This window comes from Trachypithecus francoisi, unplaced genomic scaffold (genome assembly GCF_009764315.1).
Source record: "Trachypithecus francoisi isolate TF-2019V2 unplaced genomic scaffold, Tfra_2.0 Lachesis_group5, whole genome shotgun sequence".
NCBI lineage: Eukaryota > Metazoa > Chordata > Mammalia > Primates > Cercopithecidae > Trachypithecus > Trachypithecus francoisi.
Window position 1 is genome coordinate 62,060,463 of NW_022681470.1, and position 23,311 is coordinate 62,083,773.

General features: G+C 44.1%; 1 protein-coding gene and 1 pseudogene across 3 annotated transcripts in view; one reads left to right on the forward strand and one right to left on the reverse strand.

Annotated features, from left to right (window-relative positions):
• Positions 1 to 360: 360 nt before the first annotated feature.
• LOC117074076 lies at positions 361 to 3,500 on the forward strand (annotated as a pseudogene).
• A 6,995-nt stretch (positions 3,501 to 10,495) lies between these two features.
• Positions 10,496 to 23,311, reverse strand: part of DSTYK (dual serine/threonine and tyrosine protein kinase) — a 71,068-nt gene continuing 58,252 nt past the window's right edge. For 2 of the 3 annotated variants that reach the window (XM_033200693.1, XM_033200692.1), the window contains exons 10-13: positions 22,565 to 22,678; positions 15,976 to 16,090; positions 13,186 to 13,320; positions 10,496 to 12,719 (exon numbers count right to left, since the gene is read on the reverse strand). In XM_033200693.1, the coding sequence (XP_033056584.1) occupies positions 12,532 to 12,719; positions 13,186 to 13,320; positions 15,976 to 16,090; positions 22,565 to 22,678 (552 nt within the window). In that variant the 3' untranslated portion in view covers positions 10,496 to 12,531. The remainder of the gene's footprint in view (positions 12,720 to 13,185; positions 13,321 to 15,975; positions 16,091 to 22,564; positions 22,679 to 23,311) is intronic. The other variant, XM_033200694.1, reaches the window with a different exon arrangement.

Here is a 23,311-nt window from a genome sequence, read left to right on the forward strand (position 1 = left end):
TGTTATTTAAAAGACAATACAGGGCCTGGCGCAGTGGCTCACACCTATAATCCCAGCACTTTGGGAGGCCCATGCAGGCGGATCACTTGAAGCCAGGAGTTCAAGACCAGCCTCGCCAACATGGTGAAACCCTGTCTCTACTAAAAATACAAAAATTAGGCCAGGTGTGGTGGCCATGCCATGGCTCCCAGCTACTCGGAAGGCTGAGGCAGGAGAATGACTTGAACCCAGGAGGCGGAGGTTGCATTGAGCCGAGATGGCACCCTTGCACTCTAGCCTGGGCAAAAAGAGCAAAACTCCACTCAAAAAAAAAAAAAAAAAAAAAGCCAAGTGTGGTGGTATAAGGCCCAGACCCAGCCCCGGATCTGAGTTGCAGCCACCCTCACCATGCTGCCCACCACCTGTGCTCCACCACCTGCCTCCATGGCCAGTCATGTTGGAGCATATGAGCTTGCTGCCCATACGAGTAGATTACAAGGGACAAAAGCTAGTTGAACAAATGTTTCAGAGAATTATTTTTTCTTCAGTGGTTGGATTTATCTACGGTTATGCGGCTGAACATTGCAGATGAACTGTCTATATAGTTATAGCTGGATTTGCTTTTTCACATTTGTTGACACTTCACCCATGGCCCATCCATCACTGGCATCCCCTCAAGAGGTTACATGTCCAAGACTCATCACAGAAAATGAGAAGCTGGGGATAGAAAAATTAAGAGGCAAGCTAAAAATAATCTATTGGGGGTTTCCTGGTTTGGCTTTACCATAGCACCTGTTTTTGTTTCATGTGAAATGGATCCAAAACATCAGATAAAAACCACTCATGCAGGCTGGGCATGGTGGTTCACGCCTGTAATCCCAGGACTTTGGGAGGCCAAGGCGGACGGATAACAAGGTCAGGAGATTGAGACCATCCTGGTTAGCACGGTGAAACCCCGTCTCTACTAAGAATACAAAAAATTAGCTGGGTGTGGTGGCACACGCCTATGGTCCCAGCTATTCAGGAGGCTGAGACAGGAGAATCACTTCAACCCGGGAGGCCGAGGTTGCAGTGAGCTGAGATCGCGCCACTGCACTCCAGCCTGGGTGACAGATGGAGACTCCGTCCCCAGCTCCCCCACCCGCCAAAAAAAACAAAAAACACTCATGCATCTGAGCTTGGTGGCTCATGCCTCTAATCCCAGCTCTTTGAAAGGCCGAGACAAGTGGATCACCTGAGGCCATGAGTTCGAGACCAGCCTTGCCAAGATGGTGAGACCCCATCTCTACAAAAATACAAAAATGTTTAGCTAGGCATGATGGTGGGTGCCTCTAATCCCAGCTACTAGAGAGGCTGAGGTGGGAAAATTGCTTGAACCTGGGAGGCGGAGGTTGCAGTGAGCCAAGATCATGCCACTGCACTCCAGCCTGGGTGACAGAGAGAGATTCCGTCTCAAAAACAAACAAACAAACAAACAAAAAGCCACAAATGCTCTCTGGCACAGCTGTATGTAGATTTGGTTTTCTATATTTCATTTTTAATCCCATTGGGTTTTGATTTACAAATATTTTAGAGCCTCTCTTTATTATCTTGCTCGGAAATGGAGAACAGAAAATACAAGTATGCAACATTTCTTTCAGGTTTTTATAAAGTTTTTCGTAATGAAGAATAGATGGCCAGCTAATTTTTGTATTTTTAGTAGATAAGGGGTTTCACCATGTTGGCCATGCTGGTCTCACACTCCTGACCTCAAGTGATCCACCTGCCTCAGCCTCCCAAAGTGCTGGGATTATAGGCGTGAGCCACCACGTCTGGCTGGCAAATTTTTAAAATTTTCTGTAGAGACAGGGTCTCACTATTTTGCCCAGGCTGGTCTTGTACTTCTGAGCTCAAGCAATTCTACCACCTTGGCCTGCCAAAGTGCTGAGATTACAGGTGTGACCCACCATGCCTGACCACACTTGCAAATTTAAACATACCTTTATAAAACTCACCTCAACCTCCTGGGCTCAGTCAGTCCTCCCACTTCAGCCTCCCAAGTAGCTAGGACTACAGGCACATGCCATACCATGCCTGGTTAAATAATATCATTTTTATAAGGCACAACACAAAGTATATATTGTTTAGAGCTACAGGTATATTTGGAAATACTTTTCTTAAAAAAAAAAAAAAAAAGAGGGAATGGGCTGGGCATGGGGGCTCACACCTGTAATCCCAGCACTTTGGGAGGCCGAGGCGGGCAGATCATGAGGTCAAGAGTTCAAGATCAGCCTGGCCAACATGGTGAAACCCCGTCTCTACTAAAAATACAAAAATTAGCTGGGTGAGGTGGTGTGTGCCTATAATCCCAGCTACTTGGGAGGCTGAGGCAGAAGAATCGATTGAACCCAAGAGGCGGAGGTTGCAGTGAACTGAGATCACGCCACTGCACTCCAGCCTGGATGACAAAGCAAGACTCCGTTTCAAATAAAAAAGAAAAAAAAAAGGAAAAAAAGAAAAAAAAGAGAATGATCAACACAGTAGTAACTTAGGGATGGGAGAAAGGCAGGGAGGTGCAGGAACTGGTATCTGGGAGAATCACACAGGGGCTTAAAAACCATGGCAGTGTTCTGGCCCACAAATTGCATGATAAATTCACATTTTAAAAAATTGTTCTTGGCCAGGCCTGGTGGCTCACGTCTGTAATCTCAGCACTTTGGGAGGCCAAGGCAGATGGATCACCTGAGGTCAGGAGTTTGAGACTAGCCTGACCAACATGGCAAAACCCCATCTCTGCTAAAAATACAAAAGTTAGCCAGGCGTGGTGGTACATGCCTGTAATCCCAGCTACTCACGAGGCTGAGGCAGGAGAATCACTTGACCTTGGGAGATGGAGGTTGCAGTGAGCCGAGATGGCACCATTGCACTCCAGCCTGGGTGACAGTGAGACTTTGTCTCCAGAAAAAAAACAAAACAAAACAAAAAAAAAACTGTTCTTATGCATCAATTTTTTTTTTTTTTTAAAGACAGTGTCTTGCCCAGTCTGGAGTACAGCGATGCAATGTCAGCTCACTACAACCTCCGCCTCCTAGGTTCAATTAATTCTTCCTGCCTCATCCTCCTGCGTAGCTGGGATTACAGGCACCCGCCACCATGCTCGGCTAATTTTTATATTTTAGTAGAGATGGGGTTTGGCCATGTTTCCAGGCTGCTCTCGAACTCCTGACCTCAGATTATCTGCCCGCCTCGGCCTCCCAAAGTGCTGGGATTACAGGCATGAGCCACCACACCCGGCCGCATCAAAATATATGAGGATGTTACATATACTCCTTTGCCAGTATCTAATAATTTTTAACAATTGTAAGCAAATCCTGCTCAATACAATGTCTTAGACTAACCACCATGTTTCTCTGTGGTCCCAGCTTAGAATCTAGAGCAGTTCCCCTTATTTTCAGAGCCAGTGGCTTCACATTGAGCCTGACATTTGCCTCTTAAACTCCTGCTTCCACACATAGAAAGGCTCTGATTTAGCCTTTACCTAGATGCTTGAGTGTCTTTGATTCATGGGGAAGCCATGCTGAGAAAATAAGGGAGGAAGGAAAGAGAAAGAAAATAGAAGCCAAGGCATTCTTCATAGGTTGAAAAACACTCCAGAGATTTAGAAATGTCCTTCCCAGAGACCAAGTTGTGGCCTCTCTGTATCAGTCCCCAATCTGTCAATCTTCTTTCACGACCTTGCCTCCCAGTAGTGCCAGAAGGGTGGCTGTGGAGGTCAAGCAGCCCAAGAGATGAACTGTAACGGCCATGTGTCACCTGGCACCTGTCCTGAATTTAGGTCCCTTTTCTCATTTCTCTTTGATTACTTTTCAGGAGTTACATCTCCTCCAAGGAATATAATTTTTAGTGAGCAGGCAAATTTAGGTGCCTGCCTCCCATCATGGAATCTGAAGGGGACAGATCCTTCTAGTTCTCAACCAGTAAAGCTAGAAGATGGGTCTGGGACCTGTGCTGGGCCAATTGAGAAAACTCGCCCTGGCTGTTAACTCGTGAGGGAGTAAAGATGGTTCATCATAGCCTTAGACAGCAAAAGCTTGCAGAGCTGCTCTGGTTCCTGCCTACAGATTCTGTGAGTCTGATCTTCCAGTTCTTGCTGATTTTTTGAGGCACTAGTATTTTTCCAGTACGTATTTCCTTCCTCCTAAATTAGCCAGGATTCATTTTCTAGATGTTCATAGCAGATAAACAACAGAGTAACAGAAATTCCATACCCTAAAAGTTGGAAGTTGCCTCTTTAGGAAAATCACTATTATCAGTTTGATTTATACATTTACAATTTTTTTTTCTGTGCACTATATGTGCAGATGGACTAAATCTCTAGATAATTTGGGGTTCTGGGGAACAAAGGGATTTTTACCAAAAAATGGGTTATGTTTTATATATATATATGGTTATATATAGTTATATAGTTTTATATAGTTATATATAGTTTTTTATATATATATATTTTTTGAGATGGACTCTTGCTCTGTTGCTTAGGCTGGAATGTGGTGGCACGATCAGCTCACTGCAGCCTCTGCCTCCCAGGTTCAAGTGATTCTCCTGCTTCAGCCTCCCGAGTAGCTGGGGTCACAGGTATGCACCACCACACCCAGCTAATTTTTGTATTTTTAGTAGAGACCATATTGGCCAGGCTAGTCTCGAACTCCTGACCTCAGGTGATCTGCCCACCTTGGCCTTTGAAAGTACTAGGATTACAGGCATGAGCCACCATGCCCGGCCAAGCCACTGTGCCTAGCCTAGAGTTTTTGTTTTTGTTTTTGTTTTTACATTTACATCTTTCCTATACCTGGACTTTTTTTTCACATGATGATTTAAGTATTTTTTTCCTCAGGTGATGATACGATTTGAATGCATGTGTCCCTCCAAAATTCCTATGTTGGAACTCAAACCCCAAGCCATTAAGAGGTGGGGCCTTTGGGAAGTGATTAGGCCATGTGGGCTTAGCCCTCACAGATAGGATTAATGGCACTATAAAGAGGCTCAGAGGGCTGCCTAGTTCTTCCATCTCTTCTGCCATGTGAGAACAGTGTTAGTCTCCTGAAGGACGCAGCAACAAGGTGCCATCTTGGACGCACAGAGCAGTCCTTACCAGATACTGACCCTGCTGGCGCCTCAATCATGAACTTCCCAGCTCCTAAAACTGTGAGAAATAAATTTGTTATTTATAAATTACCTGGTCTGTGGTATTTTGTTATAGTAGCAGGAAAAGACTAAAACAAGGGGATAGCCAACTTTACTGACTGATCTGTTTTTTTCATGGATTTGAAATGCTAACTTCAAAATATACCAAGGGGTTGGGCGTGGTGGCTCATGCCTGTAATCCCAGCACTCTGAGAGGCCAGATCACCTGAGGTCAGGGGTTTGAGACCAGCCTGACCAATATGGCAAAACCCTGTCTCCACTAAAAATACAAAAATTAGCCGGGCATGGTGGTGTACACCTGTAATCCCAGCTACTTGGGAGGGTGAGGCAGGAGAATAGCTTGAACCCGTGAGGCAAGGTTGCAGTGAGCTGAGATCACACCATTGCACTCCAGCCTGGGAGAGAGAGAGAGACTCTATCTCAAAAAAATAAAAATAAAAATAAAATATACCAAGGTACAGGCTCTCCCTAGAAGGGCCACAAGAGGCCTCACTCAGTGCGTGTCTCCCCATAGTAACTGCACTCCAAAGGAGGCCATTCAGTTAGCACTTCATGGACCCTTGGGATTCTACTAAAGGCAGAAATTTTGAGGTTGAATTTAATAATGTTCAGAAGCCTGAATCCCACCAAAATACAGGGTCGGGAAGGCCACCCAAGTTGCCCTACTCAGGGCACATGACTACTGAGGGACGTGTTCTTGAAAAAGCATGCCCAATCTGAAAATGTGTATACCAAAAGCTATTTTTTTCCAAAGTAATAAGGGCAAAGGAAGAGGTTAAGAGAACTCAGTCACACTGAACTTCCTAGGAAAATACAGGGCATATGCATATAAGATGGGATATATTTAACTGTGAAGGGTGGCTGGAGTTATCAGAGTTTCACAAGTGTTAAGAGGCTTATCTGGGCTGGGTGCATGTAATACCAGCACTTTGGGAGGCTGAGGCAGGAGGATTGCTTGAGCCCAGGAGTTTGAGACCAGCCTGGGCAACATAGCCAGACCCTATCCTTAAACAAAAACAGCCAGGCATGATGGTGTGCATCTATGGTCCAGGTACTCAGGAGGCTGAAGCAGGAAGATTGCTTGAGCCCAGGAGGTCGAGGCTACCGTGAGCCATGTTTGTGCCACCGCACTCCAGCCTGGGCAACAGCAAGAGCAAGACACTGTCTCCAAAATAAAAATAAAAAAGGCTTATCTGCATCATTAGCATTAACCAACTGAGCTAACCGGCTTCAGCTGCATTAAATGAATACTGTGTGGGTATGGGCTGAGAACCACTGAGATCAAGGAGCAGAACACACCAACTACGTAAGATGTGCTGCCATCTGCTGGCTAACCTTGTGTTGCAGTCAAACCAAAAGTAGTTACAGCAAAAGATGACAGCCACACAAGCCAGACATGGGTATGATAACAAAAAACAAACCAAAGCAAATGCACCTCGTGTTGCACGCTGACCTTCCCTGGTGACTAGAGGTAGTGCCTGTCTCTTGGCGGTGGCCCATGGTGGTGCCTGTCAGGCACTGCTGAGTAAGCAAATCTCAGCGCTGGGGTGAGCCTAAATAGAAACTTCAAAATACACTACATGCAGATAGGCCAGCATAAGATTATGTGCCAAGTTCCCTCACAGTGTAATAAAGAGTAGCTAGGCTCATATATGAACGCACAATACTGCAGGTTTGTGCTTAAAAGAAGCTGGAAAAAAGCATGTCACCCAGGATAGGCTCCGGAAGATACATCGCTATCATCTCACCCCTTTGCTCCGCTATCCTATTTCCCATTCCCTTGCCCCACCCTCCAGTAGTGGTGATGTAAAGTACCCAGAGGCCAAGAGCCATGGTGGCTGGGGAGGGCCCCTGATGGGAGAGGAACATGTTCCATCTATCTCCCCTAAGACAAACTGAAAGACATCCGACTGCAGGTCACCAGTGGAAATGGAATGGATTAGGGAATGTCCTGTTACTGTGGGTAGTGAGGTAAGGGAAAACCAAAACCAAACAGATAGAAACCTAAAACGTTAATGTGATCTTTATTATACAGCACATCTGGTATTTGTGTAACCCAACAAGTATATAGAATACTCTATAAAACCAAACCCAACCCTTCAAAATTACATGAATGAAGATGAACCCCGAGTTGCATCTCTTCAAAATGCACACAATTACCACAGTCCTGCTGTAACAGTATTATGGAAAGAGCCAGGTAGCACAAGAAAGGAGAGAGGATAAAGACTGAAGTGTGTGCGAAAGTCATTTTCTTTTGTTATTGCACTTTTATTCTACACACTTAGTATGTTACACCTTTATTTAACACTGTAACAAACATTAGTCCTTTAAAACAAACAAACGACATTACATGAAGACAAAATACAACTGTCCAGACCAATTTTCTCTTCAACCATCTGGGCAAGGTGGCCTCCCCAGTGCTTGGTGTCCTGATGCACCTCTGAGATCACCTCAATTGGACTGGATGTTAACAAAACAGATGAAGTTAAAAATAAAACCCTTTTAAGAACAGTAGTGCTACTGGAAACCTCCAGGGGAGTTTGGAATACAAGTGTCCCAAGGCCACTCCCTCCTTTCCCACTTCAACATCAAACAAGCCCTATTCATCCCACCTCCATATTTGGAAGGATTAACCTTCTTTTTCTTTTTTCTTTTTTTTTGAAATGGAGTCTTGCTCTGCCACCCAGGCTGGAGTGCAGTGGTGTGTTCTCGGCTCATTGCAGCCTGTCTCCTGGGTTCAAGCAATTCTCCTACCTCAGCCTCCTGAGTAGCTGGGACTATAGATGCCCGCCACCATGCCTGGCTAATTTTTTCTATTTTTAAGAGAGACGGGGTTTCACCATGTCACAGATTGGTCTTGAACTCCTGACCTCAGGTTTTAAAAAGTGGGTTACTTGATCCAGAAAATCCAAAAGCTTTGGAAACTCAAGGAAAGCAACTACACTTTTGGCAGTGGACTCTTCCAGGGTTGTTTTGGTTTTTTTTTGTTTTTTGTTTTTTTTTTGAGACGGAGTCTTGCTCTGTCGCCCAGGCTGAAGTGCAGTGGCCGGATCTCAGCTCACTGCAAGCTCCGCCTCCCGGGTTTACGCCATTCTCCTGCCTCAGCCTCCCGAGTAGCTGGGACTACAGGCGCCCGCCACCTCGCCCGGCTAGTTTTTTGTATTTTTTTAGTAGAGACGTGTTAGCCAGGATGGTCTCGATCTCCTGACCTCGTGATCCGCCCGTCTCGGCCTCCCAAAGTGCTGGGATTACAGGCTTGAGCCACCGCGCCCGGCCTCTTCCAGGGTTGTTAATCCCACTCTGATGCAATATGGGTGGACTAGGGAGGTTTCCTGATTATCCAAATGGAATACCAAGCATGCCATCATCTCTCCAAAGCAAGCCCAAAGGGGCCTTTAACTTCCCAAAGTGCTACTGTAATCACCAATTCCCCCCAGGCCTCCCAGTGCTAAATAATAAGCCAAAGCCAAAATATAAAGTGTCTTTCAGTGCAGTTGTCACTTTGAAGCCCTGCAACCCCGAGGCACTTCTTCTATTAGGACGAACACTTTGTGACTGACCCTTCTTTGGCAGCTCAAGCAAAGACACAAAAATGCACTTGAGAGCTGACAGGTACTAGTCGAGAGTTCGACGAGTCCCCTATTTCTATCTGTGGTAGTAATGCATTCTTTCCTCCACTGCTTCCTTGAATTTTAGTGTTAAAAATTAGGAGAAGCTGCCTAGGCTCTGTCCCCTTGAAGTTGATGGAGTCAAAAGTGACTCTCTTTGGTCTGGGAACAACCAGCACAGTCCTCCTGTGAAGCGCTTGCTCAGTCAATGAGCTACTCTTTGCAGAGGATCAGGGAACTAAGGTATGCCTGGGGAAACCCCACCCAAATGAGCCGGGCCAGACAGCCCTTGCCATCAGCTCTCTAGGCCCAGGGTCAGCCATTCCAGGGTCCCAGGCTCCACCATTTCTCCTGACTGCTCTGCAGGAAGGCCTCATTTCTGAAACAAAATGAGAGACCAGACTTCAAGCTCTGGCCATTAAAAATGGCCAGGTCATCATTTTCATGCTGGGGTAAGCTGCCCTAATTATGCTGATTAGAAGGACAGAACACAATAAGGGTCATTCTTTCACGTCATCCTTTTTCCTCCTCCAGCCACAATCTCACCTCACCACTTGGGAACACGTACAACCAAAGCTGGGAGGTAAAATCTTTAGGACTTTGGTCATGCTGGGCCCTCTATAAGCCAAGTGCTGCCAGACTTCTTTGAAAACCTAGTGTCCTCCCAAGTAATATACGATACAGTACGTTTCATGGCATTCCATCACTTATCATAAGAATGGATGCCAAGGAACAAAGAAACCAAAATTAGCTGACAATGTTATAAAACAAAAGCAAAGTATACACATTATACACACGTATACCTGCACTCAGCCTGCTGAGTATTTAAATAACATCCCCAAATATCCATATATGGATTTTGGCTGGCCTAGAGACTTTCAAGAATATTTTGCACCTTTTCTCAAAATACTTTTTTTAAGAAAATGAACTGTAACACAACTACTCATCTCTTTACTTACATGAGTCCCTCCCTTCCACCCTCCCCATTGGGGAAAAAACTGTTGGGGAATCTGCTAGAGAACTGGCATCTGATCGCAGACTAAGCCATGGGGTAAACTAAAAAGGGACTCTGGGTAGATGAAAAAAAATCTAACCTCCCATATGTGAATGGGAGTATGAGCTGAGACTTCCAAAGAATGCTAGGAATGTGACCTTCATAATGGAAGCACAGACTTATGATTATAGCTAGAGTCAAAAGAAGACAGTCTGGAAAGGGAACTATGTAAGACTTTTCCTAAAATTTCATACACAACAGACTTAGACAATGATTTTCCAGCAAGTAGAGAGTACTTACCCCTCCTCTCTTGACACCTGACTCCCTTGAAGCCCCATCATAGTTCCCAGAAGGACAAGTGAGTTAGTGCAGAGAATAGAGTACTTGAAGTATAGCTAAATAGGTGGTAAAAATTCGAATGTACTGAACATCCTACCAAAACAAGGCTAAAGCCTACAGAGCCCAAAGACACTGAGTCAGTTACTTTATCATTTGCAGGTAAAAAGGTTATTAGCACTACGTGGAGTTTCTGAAAGGTTGCAAGAGTTTAGGGAGCTACTATGCTCAAATATGTCATGATCAGAGCCCAGGATAGCCAAAGAGTTAAAAGTTATATGAAAGACTCATTATAGACTCCATTTATATTCCATTAATATTTAAAAGATGGTCATTCTGTCATAAACAACCCTAGAAAATCCCAGCAGCAAATGTGCAACTCATCTTTTTCTTTTTCTTTTTTGAGATGGAGTCTCACTCTGTTGCCCAGGCTAGAGTGCAGTGGCACGATCTCGGCTCACCACAATCTCCGCATTCCAGGTTCCAGCAGTTCTCCTGCCTCAGACTCCCGAGTAGCTGGGACTACAGGCGCACACCACCATGCCCACACCACCATGTCCGGCTAATTTGCAACTCATCTTATACACCTACTTGGGGACCTGTTCTACAAACTCTGGGGCTGGACACAGGGGCCAGACCACAGTTATTGGGGATTAGGCAGATGGAGGGAAACTACTCACTTCCACTGTCTACTTCCTCGTCTACCTGTTTTTCTGAATCTAATGGATCAGTTTGGTTGAGGAAGGCTTGAAGAAGTGCATCTGAGATGCACCAATATTTAAATTGTTCCCCTTCCTCTGCCTAGAATCAGAATTTCTTTCCTCAAGCACACTTCATGAGGAACTCTCCAAAAGACCACCCACCCGCCTCCCACCTTTCAGGGAAACTTCCCAGACACTAGCACACGGGTGAGGGGCACACACACAGAACTACCAGAGGAGGGTTTTTCTCTTTCGTCTGCTTCTTTTTTTCTTCTAACAGATTATATTTAAAATAAGGTAAAAAGAAGGAACAAATTGCAGGAGAAATCTTGGTTAAAAAGCTCACTGATCAAATTTTAAAAACGTCAACGTGTTAGATTGAAACACAAAAAGAAAAGCTTCTGACTATGTTAAATTTTAAAAAGAAGCTCGTTTTCTTCCAGTACGTTTGTACACAGGCCATGGCCTCCAATCATCTCCCACCTCTCAGGTCTCACCCAAATACTTCGCACTGGGTTGGTTTTGCTCACTCACTCCTATGTACCATGTTATCTGGAGCTTTCCCACTTTGAGATGAAAAGAGGTAAACAAAAGAAAAGACTCAAAGGTAAAAGAACAGATTCTGTTCTGGGGTTAGCAGTAACTCTAAATCCAGTAACTTCTGTGTGTATGTCTATATATAGAGATATAGACACACACACATGTATATACATATACACACACATATATGCACACACATTCTTTTTTTTTTTTTTTGAGACAGAGTCTCACCCTGTCGCCCAGGCTGAAGTACAGTGGCACGATCTCAGCTCACTGCAACCTCCGCCTCCCAGGTTCAAGCGATTCTCCTGCCTCAGACTCCCCAGTAGCTAGGATTACAGGCATGCACCACTATGCGCAGCTAATTTTTTGTATATTTAGTAGAGACGGGATTTCACCATGTTGGCCAGGCTGCTCTTGAACTCTGGACCTTATGATCTGCCTGCCTCAGCCTCCCAAAGTGCTGGGATTACAGGCGTGAGCCATCAAGCCCGGCCTCTTTTTTTTTTTTTTTTTTTTTTAACTCTTTTCAGGGCCTTTTGGTGATGTAACAGTGAAACCCTCCCCCAGAAACCAGGGATATGTGGTCCTATAAATGTAAACACACTGGCACTATGAGGAACAGATAGCTCTGTTTCTAGCTACCTCACTGGGACTTCTGACCATTGCAATCTGAGATCCCTGGCTGCAGACAGCAGGAACCAGACATCCACAAGTTACTGTTTTTGTCCCCATGTTTTCATAATCCCAGAACTAAGTTCAAATTTTCTGAGTCCTGACTAAACTATTCCTAGCTAGAGCCAAAAATCATGAGAATGAGACTTTTTAACACTATTGCCACTGCAGTGTCCCGCTGGTTGTCTTAGAAGCATATACAGTGAATAGACAATGGTAACATCTGCCTCCTTTTCATTTGTGAGGCCAGAACATCACATTCCTCAGCTTTTACACATCTTAGACACTTTTTTGCTAAAGGAATAGCTTGGTGCTTCAGTGAGCTGCTGAATATGCTCAGTCATTCAACTCTTCACTGTCCAGGAGTCATCCCTGCCTGGGAAGGTTTCAAGATTCCCAGCAAGCACCAGTTCCCTTGGGAGTGTGTCCTATAGTGAATAAATGTCAAATTCTCCCCATGGCCAAAAGGTGAGGGGGAAGGAAAGAATTAGAGAGTGAAAAAGAAAGGTCTTTGCTTTCAAGTAGAATCATCTAGTCCTCTGTTTGGCTGCTCAGAATGGGACTTGCAGAGCCGATCCATGATGCCCTGGAGCATGGGCTGAACAATGCCCAAGAGAGGCCTCTTCAAGGGGTCGCCATCCCAACAGGCTTCCATCAACTGCCAGCACTCCTCATCAAACACAGGAAGACGTTCTGGACGAGCCCCTAGAGAAAGGAGCATGGAAACAAGACCACAGTGAGGGGCCCACCACATACAAAGAGGCATGACCAGCTCAAAGGCTGAATTCCCAGTGGGGCTCAGAATACTAAAGAATACAAGGAGTTTTGACTTCAATTGCAAACATCTAGGTTAGAACCTAACAATAAGAATAATTTAAAAAAAAAAAAAGAAAGAAAGAAAGAAAAAGAAAAGAAAAACTGGAACACACTGGCATATGAAGTTGAAGAATTGGACATTTTTTTAAAAAGGCTTTTTGAGATAGTTCAATAGAGAGTTGACTGGAAGCAAAGGTTGACTTAAATATGTTTTCTGGATTCAGGACAGTTTAAATGTATCTATGGCCCTGCTATGGAGTAGCCAGATAGGATGACAGGAGGCTGGGTGACATTGCCTGGGCTCAGTCTGCACTAGCCAGGGGAGTTAGGACAAGGTAGTACTTGTGGCTCTTACCCCTTCGCACATTGTTCCAGAGATGGTCTTTGCTAGCACACCTCTCAAATGCCTCAGGGAGCTTGACAGAGCCTGAGCAGATATACCAGAAAAGAATTCCAAAAGCGTAGACATCCACGGAATTATCGTACTTCCCTGATGGCAAGAAAGGATGAAACATAATGAGCCGCAGAGAGTCAGGCAGCAGCATCCACACCATCTTGCCTCAGTAGAGGGTTGGCTTTTTCCAAAGCTTTTAACATCTATTATCTCTCAATAACAACCCTGCCAGGTGGGCAGGGCACATTTATAATGCCCATTTTACAATACAATCAAGTAAGACATTGGGAGGTCACAGCTCAATATTAAGAGAGCCAAGCCTAGAACCTGACAGAGGAAAAGGAAAATAAGGCCTGTCATTCTGCTAGGACAGTCAAAAAGATTAATCACAAAAAATTAAGGAAATAAAGTTGGAAATACGGGTGGGTAGGTATGTTGAAACCAGAATATAATAATTTTCAAAGTCAGGTACAAGAGTCTGGATTTAGTGGGCAGCAGGAAGTCATTTATGTTTTAGAGTAGGAGGTGACATGAAGAATATAGTATTTTAGAAAGATGATTCTGACAGCAATAGGGTGGACTGCAATAGAAACAATAAAAGAAATTTAAGTATGAAGTAACCAAAATAGAGTAACAGCAGTGGGATTAGAAAGTTTCTTCTTTTTTTTTTTTTGAGACAGAGTTTTGCTCTTGTTGCCCAGGCTAGAGTGCAGTAGCATGATCTTGGCTCACCACAACCTCTGCCTCCCGGGTTCAAGCGATTCTCCTGCCTCAGCCTCCCGAGTAGTTGGGATTACAGGCAGGCACCACCACATCCGGCTAATTTTGTATTTTTAATAGAGACGGGGTTTCTCCATGTTGGTCAGGCTGGTCTTGAACTCCTGACCTCAGTGATCCACCCGCCTTGGCCTCCCAAAGTGCTGGGATTACAGGCGTGAACCACCGTGCCTGGCCCAAAGTTTTTTTGTTGTTGTTAAGTAAATCTAGAGAAAGAAAAATGATGACTGTCTACTTAGTTCAGATGTTGAATACGGCTACAGCTGTCTCACTAACACCTAATCCTTACATGTATCACCCAGTGAAGGGCTGGGGGAAGACTCATACATGAAATGAAAGAAATTTAAATATATTGCTAATTTTAACTCTTACCAATACTAATGACTACCTTTCTATCTTTGCTAGCAATGGAACAATCACTCCCATCACTTGGGCTCAAAACCTTGCAGTCATCTTTTAAGTCATTCTTTTCTGTTCACAAACTGTATCAAGTTAGCACCAAAATCTTGTTCACTCTTCCTCTGAATTAATCTAAATTTCTCACATTTGTTTGTTTCCGCACTAACACCACCTTAATCATGGAGGCAACCATAGAAGACCAGCTATCTGGTCTTACCTTGGTTCCTCCCAAATCATCTTTACCTACTGTTGCTAAAGCTCATATTCATCAACATTTTCCTTTGTCTCCTACTCAAAAGCTCAGTAGCTCCTTAAGTCTTGCACAACAAGCCTTGATTCTTCTGTGGGAATTTCAAGCTCAATGTATTTTATCTCCAACCTTGTTTGCTACTGTTCCCCAAATGGATTTCTTTCCTGTCACGCTTATTTCTATTCTGTGATTTTCTTCATTTCCCCTTCTTTAGCCTCCAGAATTTTCTCTCCTTTATGTTACAGGGTTGTACTATGGAGACAGAAAGTCCTAGACTTAAATCACAGGTCCATTACCTTTTAGCTCAATGTTTTTGGGAGTAGATTTCTTCATCAGTCTGGTCTCAACTTTATCCATTGAATGGACATAAAAATCCATCATCATCACAGAATTAAACAAAATACATGAAAAACCTACCCATACTGCTTAACTCAAGGTGTATACTTAATAAATGATTTCCCAGCCGGGCGCGGTGGCTCAAGCCTGTAATCCCAGCACTTTGGGAGGCCGAGACGGGCGGATCACGAGGTCAGGAGATCGAGACCATCCTGGCTAACACGGTGAAACCCCATCTCTACTAAAAATACAAAAACTAGCCGGGCGAGGTGGCAGGCGCCTGTAGTCCCAGCTACTCCGGAGGCTGAGGCAGGAGAATGGCGTAAACCCGGGAGGCGGAGCTTGCAGTGAGCTGAGATCTGGCCACTGCACTCCAGTACGGGCAACAGAGCGAGACTCCGCCTCAAAAAAAATAATAAATAAAAATAAATAAATAAATAAACAAATGATTTCCCTTCCCACCTACCAATTTCCCAGATCTGACTCAAGTTCTACTCAAAATCTCACCTTCATCACAAAACCACTAAACATTTCCACCTTCATTTATTCCTTCTCTAAACACCAACAGTACATCATATAGCCCTTAATTTAGCACTTAATCATACGTTGTATTATACTGCTTCCTATTTTACCTCTCAATATATCTCTATGTCAACTGTAAGTTCTTTAATGATAAAGGACAACTCCTATCACACAGGAGTTATTCAATCAATACTTTATGATTAAATAATTGGCTGATTATGGCAATTATGGCACGAATAACCCAGAGAGATGTCCAAATGGTGATTCCCATTTGTACTTTTTCTTTCTTACTCCTCTACCTCTTCAATTTCCCTGCTACTTGCCTTAGGTAGGTCTCCCCTGATCTGGTTTCTCCCTTGCCTGTGCCAGAACTGCCAGCAGTGATTGTGGAAACGAGCTCAAGGGGTAGCACTCAGGATTAAAGTAATACACCCTGCCCAGACCCACTGCCTGCCCTCCAGCCTTACCTGTGAAAAGTTCAGGGGCCATATGGATTGGTGTCCCCACAATGCTGCCTGACATCATGGCCTCTGGCTTGCAGAATCCTAAGTCAGTGATCTTGGCACGGTTCTGCTTATCCAGCTGCCAACAAAGCAGGGCAAGAGTCACCTTGTTTCTGATCCTGCACACAGCAGTGCTGCATACCCAAGCTCAAAGGTAGGTACCTCAAAGTAGTGTCACTGGACAGGATTATGCTCTGAAAAATGAGTTGTCAGGTGATTTTGTCCTTGTACAAACACCAGACTGTGCTTACACAAACCTAGATGGTATACTTGCTACACACCTAGGCTACGTATTAATAGTATGGTCTTTTGCTACCAGGCTACAAACCCGTACAGTGTGTTACTGTACTGAATACCATAGGCAACTGTAACACAATGGTATTTGTGTATCTAAACATACTTAAACCAAGAAAAGGTACAGTAAGAATACGGTATAAAAAATATTTTACCATTTTATGGTATACCTGTAGAGGGCATTTATAATGAATGGAGCTTACAGAAGTGGAAGTTGCTCTGGGTGAGTCAGTGAGTGAGTGGTGAGTGAATGTGAAGGCCTAGGACATTACTGTACACTACTGTAGGCTTTATGAACACTGTATATTTAGGCTACACTATATTTATTTTTAAAAGTTTTTCTTCAATAATAAATCAACCTCTACTTACTGTAATTTTACTTTATAAACTTTTTAATTTTTTAAGCTTTTTGTTTGACTTTTGCAATAAACACTTAGCTTACAACACACATTGTATAGCTGTACAAATATATATATATATATATTTTTTTAAGAGACAGGGTTGTGCTCTGTCGTCCAGGCTGGAGTGCAGTGGCACGATCACAGCTCAAGGGAGCCTTGAACTTCTGGGCTCAAGGGATTTTCCTACCTCGGCTTCCTGACCAGCAAAGACTATGGTTGTATGCCATCATGCCGGGATCATTTTTTGATTTTTAGTAGAGATGGGGTCTTTCTCTGTTGTCTAGGCTGGTTATAGGCTTTCTTTTTTTTTTTTTCTAGCTTTTAAAACTTTTTTGTTAAGAACTAAAACACAGACATATTAGCCTAGGCCTGCATGGGGTCAAGATCATCTATATCACTGTCTTCCACTTCCACATCCTGTCCCACTGGAAGGTCTTCAAGGACAATAACACACATGGAGCTGTCACTTCCTATGATAGCAAGACCTTCTTCTGGAGTTCGTCCTAAGGTCCTGCCCGAGGCTATCCTTACTAGTTTATATATTTACTGTACTACACTTTTTAGAGTATCTAAAAGGTATAAAAAGATAAAAAGTATAGTACAGTAAATATATAAACCAGTAACATAGCTGTTTATCAAATATATACCTTACATAATTGTGCTATTCTTTTATATCAGTAGGTTTACACAAGCATCACCACATGTGTATTGCACTGTGCTGCAACATTACAACAGCTATGATGTCACTAGGCAATAGGAATTTTTTAGTCCATTATAATCTTTTTTGTTTATTTTTGTTTTTTTGAGACGGAGTTTCGCTCTTGATGCCCAGGCTGGAGTGAAATGGCACAATCTCGGCTCACCGCAACCTCTGCCTCCCGGGTTCAAGCTATTCTGCCTCAGCCTCCCGGGTAGCTGGGATTACAGGCATGCGCCACCACACCCAGCTAATTTTGTATTTTTAGTATAGACAGGGTTTCTCTATGTTGGTCAGGTTGGTCTCGAACTCCCGACCTCAGGTGATCCGCCTGCCTCGGCCTCCCAAAGTGCTGGGATTACAGGCGTGATCCACCACACCTAGCCAATCCATTATAATCTTATGGGACTACATTGTATATGTGGTCTCACTGACCAAAATGTCATTATGCAGTGCATGACTGTACTTCATAAATCCTGCCGCCAACCTTCCTGTCTCCAGGTTCATTTCCATTACAGGTTGAGTATCCCTTATCTGAAAGGCTTAGAACCAGAAGTGTTTTGAATTTCATTTTTTTCCCCAGATTTTGGAATATATCCATTATACTTGCTGATTCAACACCTCTAATTAAAAATCCAAAATGCTCCAGTGAGCATTCTCTTTGAGGGTCATGTCAGTGCTCAGAAAGTTTCGGATTATGGAGCATTTTGGATTTGTAATTTTTGGATTAGGAATACTCAACCTGTACTGTCTTCTTCCCCATACTATGAGCAACATGAAGGCAGGGATTGCCGTTTTAATCTTTGTATCCCCAGTGCTTAGCACAGTGCCTGGTACATATGAAGGTCCTAAAAAACCCTGGAAGAATAGAAAGTACAGGTCCATGGAAGGACACCAGGGAAACACTTCAGAGCCTGACTCTCCTCCTGACCCCAGAGCAGAAAGTTGAGGTCCTCTGGTCAGCCGAGGAGAGTTTCCTAAAGTCCCTGTAGTTTCCTTTCCTAAAGGTTGAAGAGAATAAGTCTGTCTAATTTGGCTATTGATCAGCCTTTAGGTTTCGGCTGTCAATTTTAGGGAGACTGTTCCCTTCCCCTAAATTGCTGTCATCTTCATACATCATTTAGGTATTGCCAGAAACAACTGAAGGACATGCTAGTATACTTTCAAGAGGAATAGATCAAAAGATTCTTTACAATTCAAATTACAGGACTAGTGAGTTCATGACCATCTCACCATTTAAGGTACATTTACCCATCTCAGCCTTCATCCCACATCTCTGATCAAACCTTAAGCAATAACAAGGCCCAGACTCCTCAAAGGCAGAAAGACTATTCTAGATAAAAGGAGACTAAAGAAACATGACAACAAAATATACTATATATTTCCTGGATTGGCTCCTGTATCAAACAAACAAACATACCATATTTAGGGCAACTAAACATATTTGGGACAACTGAAAAATGTTAATATAGATTACATATTAAATAATACTATTGTATCAATGTTAAATTTCTTGGGTATAATAATGACACTTTGATTATGTAGAACGATATCCTTTTTCTTAGGAGATACATGATGAAGTACTTAGGAATAAAGTGTTTTCTGTTACTTTTTTTTTTTTTTTTTGTGGCAGGGTCTCACTCTGTCACCAGGCTGGAGTGCAGGACACAATCTTGGCTCACTGCAACCTCTGCCTCCCAGGTTCAAGTGATTCTCCTGCCTCAACCTCCTCAGTAGCTGGGACTACACGTGTGCACCACCATGCCTGGCTAATTTTTTTTTTTTTTTTTGTATTTTTGGTAGAAACAGGGTTTTATCATGTTGGCCAGGCTGGTCTCGAACTCCTGACCTCAGGTGATTCACCCACCTTGGCCTCCCAAAGTGCTCAGATTACAGGCATGAGCCACTGTGCCTGCCCTTGTAACTGAATTTCATATAGCTCAGTAAAAAAGTATGCACACGTGTGTGTGTGTGCACGCATGTATAGAGAGAAAGAGAGAGTGCACATTTTGGAGAAAAGAGAATATGAATTTGGGTAAAGGGTATATGGGTCTTCATTGTACCACTCTTCCATAAGTTTAACATTTTTCAAAACAGTGTAGGGGGAAAAAACCTTACACAGTATCAGCTAAGTGTATGATAAAACTCCTCCCTAAGCTTTAAGTCTCACATACCATCTTTCACCATGCTGTTAACTCTACTACTTTCTGATACGGTTTGTCCCCATCCAAATTTCATCTTGAATTGCTAACTCCCATAATCCCTGTGTGTCATGGGAGGGACCTGATGGGAGGTAAGGGGCTTTTCCCCCTTTTGATCAGCACTTCTCCTTGCTGCCACCATGTGAAGAAGGACATGTTTGCTTCTCCTTCCACCATGATTGTAAGCTTCCTGAGGCCTCTTCAGCCCTGCGGAACTGTGAGTCAATTAACCTTCTTTCCTTTATAAGTTACCCAGTCTCAGGTATGCCTTTATTAGCAGCGTGAGAATGGACTAACACAGTAAATTGGTACCAAGAGTGGGCTGCTGCTGTAAGGATACATGAAATTGTGGAAGCGACTTTGGAACTGGGTAACAGGCAGAGGCTGGAACAGTTTGGAGGGCTCAGAAGAAGACAGGAAAACGTGGGAAAGTTTGGAACTTCCTAGAGACTTGTTGAATGGCTTTGACCAAAATGCTGATAGTGATATGGACAATGACGTCCAGGGTAAGGTGGTCTCAGATGGAAATGAGGAACTTGTTGGGAACTGGAATAAAGGTCACTATTGCTATGCAAGGAGACTGGAGGCATTTTACCCCTGCCCTAGTGATCTGTGGAACTTTGAACTTGAGAGAGATGACTTAGGGTATCTGGTGGAAGAAATTTATTTATTTATTTAGAGACAGAGTCTTGCTCTGTCACCCAGGCTGGAGTGTAGTGGTGCAATCTCAGCTCACTGTAACCTCCACCTCCCAGGTTCAAGCAATTCTCCTGCCTCAGCCTCCCAAGTAGCTGGGACTACAGGTGTGTGCCACACCCGGCTAATTCTTTATTTTTAGTAGAGATGGGGTTTTACCATGTTGGCCAGGCTGGCTTCAAACTCCTGACCTCAGATGATCCACCCACCTCGGTCTCCCAAAGTGCTGGGATTACAGGTGTGAGCCACCATGCCCACCCCAGAAGAAATTTCTAAGCAGCAAAGTGCTGAAGAGGAGGCAGAACATAAAAGTTTGAAAAATTTGCAGTGTGACAATGTCATAGAAAAGAAAACCTATTTTCTGGCTGGGCACAGTGGCTCACACCTATAATCCCAGTACTTTGGGAGGCCAAGGTGGGCGGATCACTTGAGGTCAGGAGTTGGAGACCAGCCTGACCAATATGGCAAAACCCCGTCTCTACTAAAAATACAAAAATTAGCCCAGCGTGATGGCAAGTGCCTGTAATTCCAGCTACTTGGGAGGCTGAGGCAGGAGAATTGCTTGAACCTGAGAGGTGGAGGTTACAGTGAGTTGAGATAGCGCCATTGCACTCTAGCCTGGGCAACAGAGCAAGATTCCATCTCAGAAAAAAAAAAAAAAAAAAAAAAAAGAAGAAAGAAAGAAAGAAAACCTATTTTCTGGGGAGAAATTCAAGCCCGCTGCAGACATTTTCATAAGTAATGAGGAGCCAAGTATTAGCCAGCAAGACAATGGGGAAAATTTCTCCAGGGCATGTCAGAGACCTTCACAGCAGGCCCTCCTGTGACCCCTGGAGGTCTAGGAGGGAAAAATGGTTCTGTGAGCTGGACCCAGGGCCCCCCTGCTCTGTGCAGCCTTGGGACATGGTGCCCTGCATCTCCGCTGCTTCAGTTCCAGCTGTGGCTAAAAGGGGCCAACACATAGCTCAGGCCATTGCTTCAGAGGGTGCAAGCCCCAAATCTTGTCAGCTTACATGTGGTGTTGGGCCTGTAGGTGCATAGAAATCAAGAGTTGAGGTTTGGGAATCTCTACCTGGATTTCAGAGGATGTATGAAAATGACTGGATATCCAGGCAGAAGTTTGCTGCAGGGGTGGAGTCCCCATGGAGAACCTCTGTTAGGGCCGTGCAGAAGGGATATGTGGGGTTGGAACCCCCACAGAAAGTCCCTATTGGGACACTGCCTAGTGGAACTGTGAGAAGAAGGCCACTGTCTTCCACAACCCAGAATGGTAGATCCACACACAACTTGCACCATGTGCCTAGAAAAGCCACAGACACTCAATGCCAGCCCATGAAAGCAGCCAGGAAGTGGGCTGTACCCTGCAAAGCCACAGGTGTGAAGATGCTCAATGCCATAGGAGACCACCTCTTCCATCAGCATGCCCTGGATGTGAGACATGGAGTCAAAAAAGATCATTTTGGAACTTCAGGATTTAATGACTACCCTATTGGATTTCAGACTTGCATGGGCCCTGTAGCACCTTTGTTTTGGCCAATTTCTCCCATTTGGAATGGGTGTATTTATCCAATGCCTGTACCCTCATAGTATGTAGAAAATAACTGACTTGCTTTTGATTTTATAGGCTCACAGGTGGAAGGGACTTGCCTTGTCTCAGATAAAACTTTGGACTTGGACTTTTGGGTTAATACTAGAATGAGTTAAGACTTTGGACAACTGTTGAGAAGGCATGATTGTGTTTTGAAATGCGAGGACATGAGATCTGGGAGGGGCCAGGGGCAGAATGATATGGTTTGGCTGTGTCCCCACCCAAATCTCATCCTGAATTGTAGTTCCCATAATCCCCATGTGTTGTGGGAGGGACCCAGTGAGAAGTAATTTAATCACGGGGGGAGTCACCCTCATGCTTTTCTCACGATAGTGAGTTCTAATGAGATCTGATGGTTTTGTAAGGGGCTTTACCTTCCTTTGTTCAGTACTTCTTCGTGTTGCTGCCATGTGAAGAAGAATGTGTTTACTTCCCCTTCTGCCGTAACTGTAAATTTCCTGAGGCTTCTCCAGCCCTGTGGAACTGTGAGTCAATTAAACCTCTTTCCTTTATAAATTACCCAGTCTTGGGTATGTCTTTACTAGCAGTGTGAGAGTGGACTAATACACTTTCTGTGAGGACTTTTCTTAGGATCTAACTTACATTTACGTGTACCCTCCAAAATCACTCAGTCACAGAGGTAGAGTATAATCTTGGGGAAACAGCTCTTACTTACCAGCACATTTTTCAGTTTGATATCACGATGGACAAGTCCCTGGCTGTGCAGGAAGCGGATTCCTTCCACCACGTCTAGTGCTATCTGCAAACGTGTCTCCAGGGTCAGCCCAGCCTTGGGGAGACAAAAGAGCTTGCTTGTCATGATAAGGCAACTCCTCGATTCAACTGACTATGCTTGGGCACATGAGGACAGAAAAGTGAATTTTTAAAAGGGGGAAGAGCCAGGCACAGTGGCTCATACCTATAACCCCAGCACTTACGAAGGCCAAGGTCAGGAATTTTGAGACCAGCCTGGCAAACATGGTGAAATCCTGGCTCTACTAAAAACACAAAAAAGAATTAGCTGGATGTGGTGGCAGGTGCCTGTAATCCCAGCTACTTGGGAGGCTGAGGCAGGAGAATCACTTGAACCCAGGAGGCAGAGGTTGCAGTGAGCTGAGATGGTGCCACTGCACTCCAGCCTGGGTGACAGAGCTAGACTCCGTCTCAAAAAAAAAAAAAAGGTGGGGAGAGAAAAAAGCAGTTAGGAGAGGGAGGTAGAAGAAAAGCAAAGAAGAGCAAGCTGTAAAGGAGACAAAGCCAGATAAAATCCCTTGCAGACTGCAGTTAAGCCAAATGGATAACCTCAAATATGACTAGCAGATAGAACCAAACAACTAAGGCATGAGCTCATTTCTAACATTTGAACAAATTCTGGAACTGCCCTTGAGGCTCAAAGTGACTATTTCTAGGTCCCTTAGGAAGA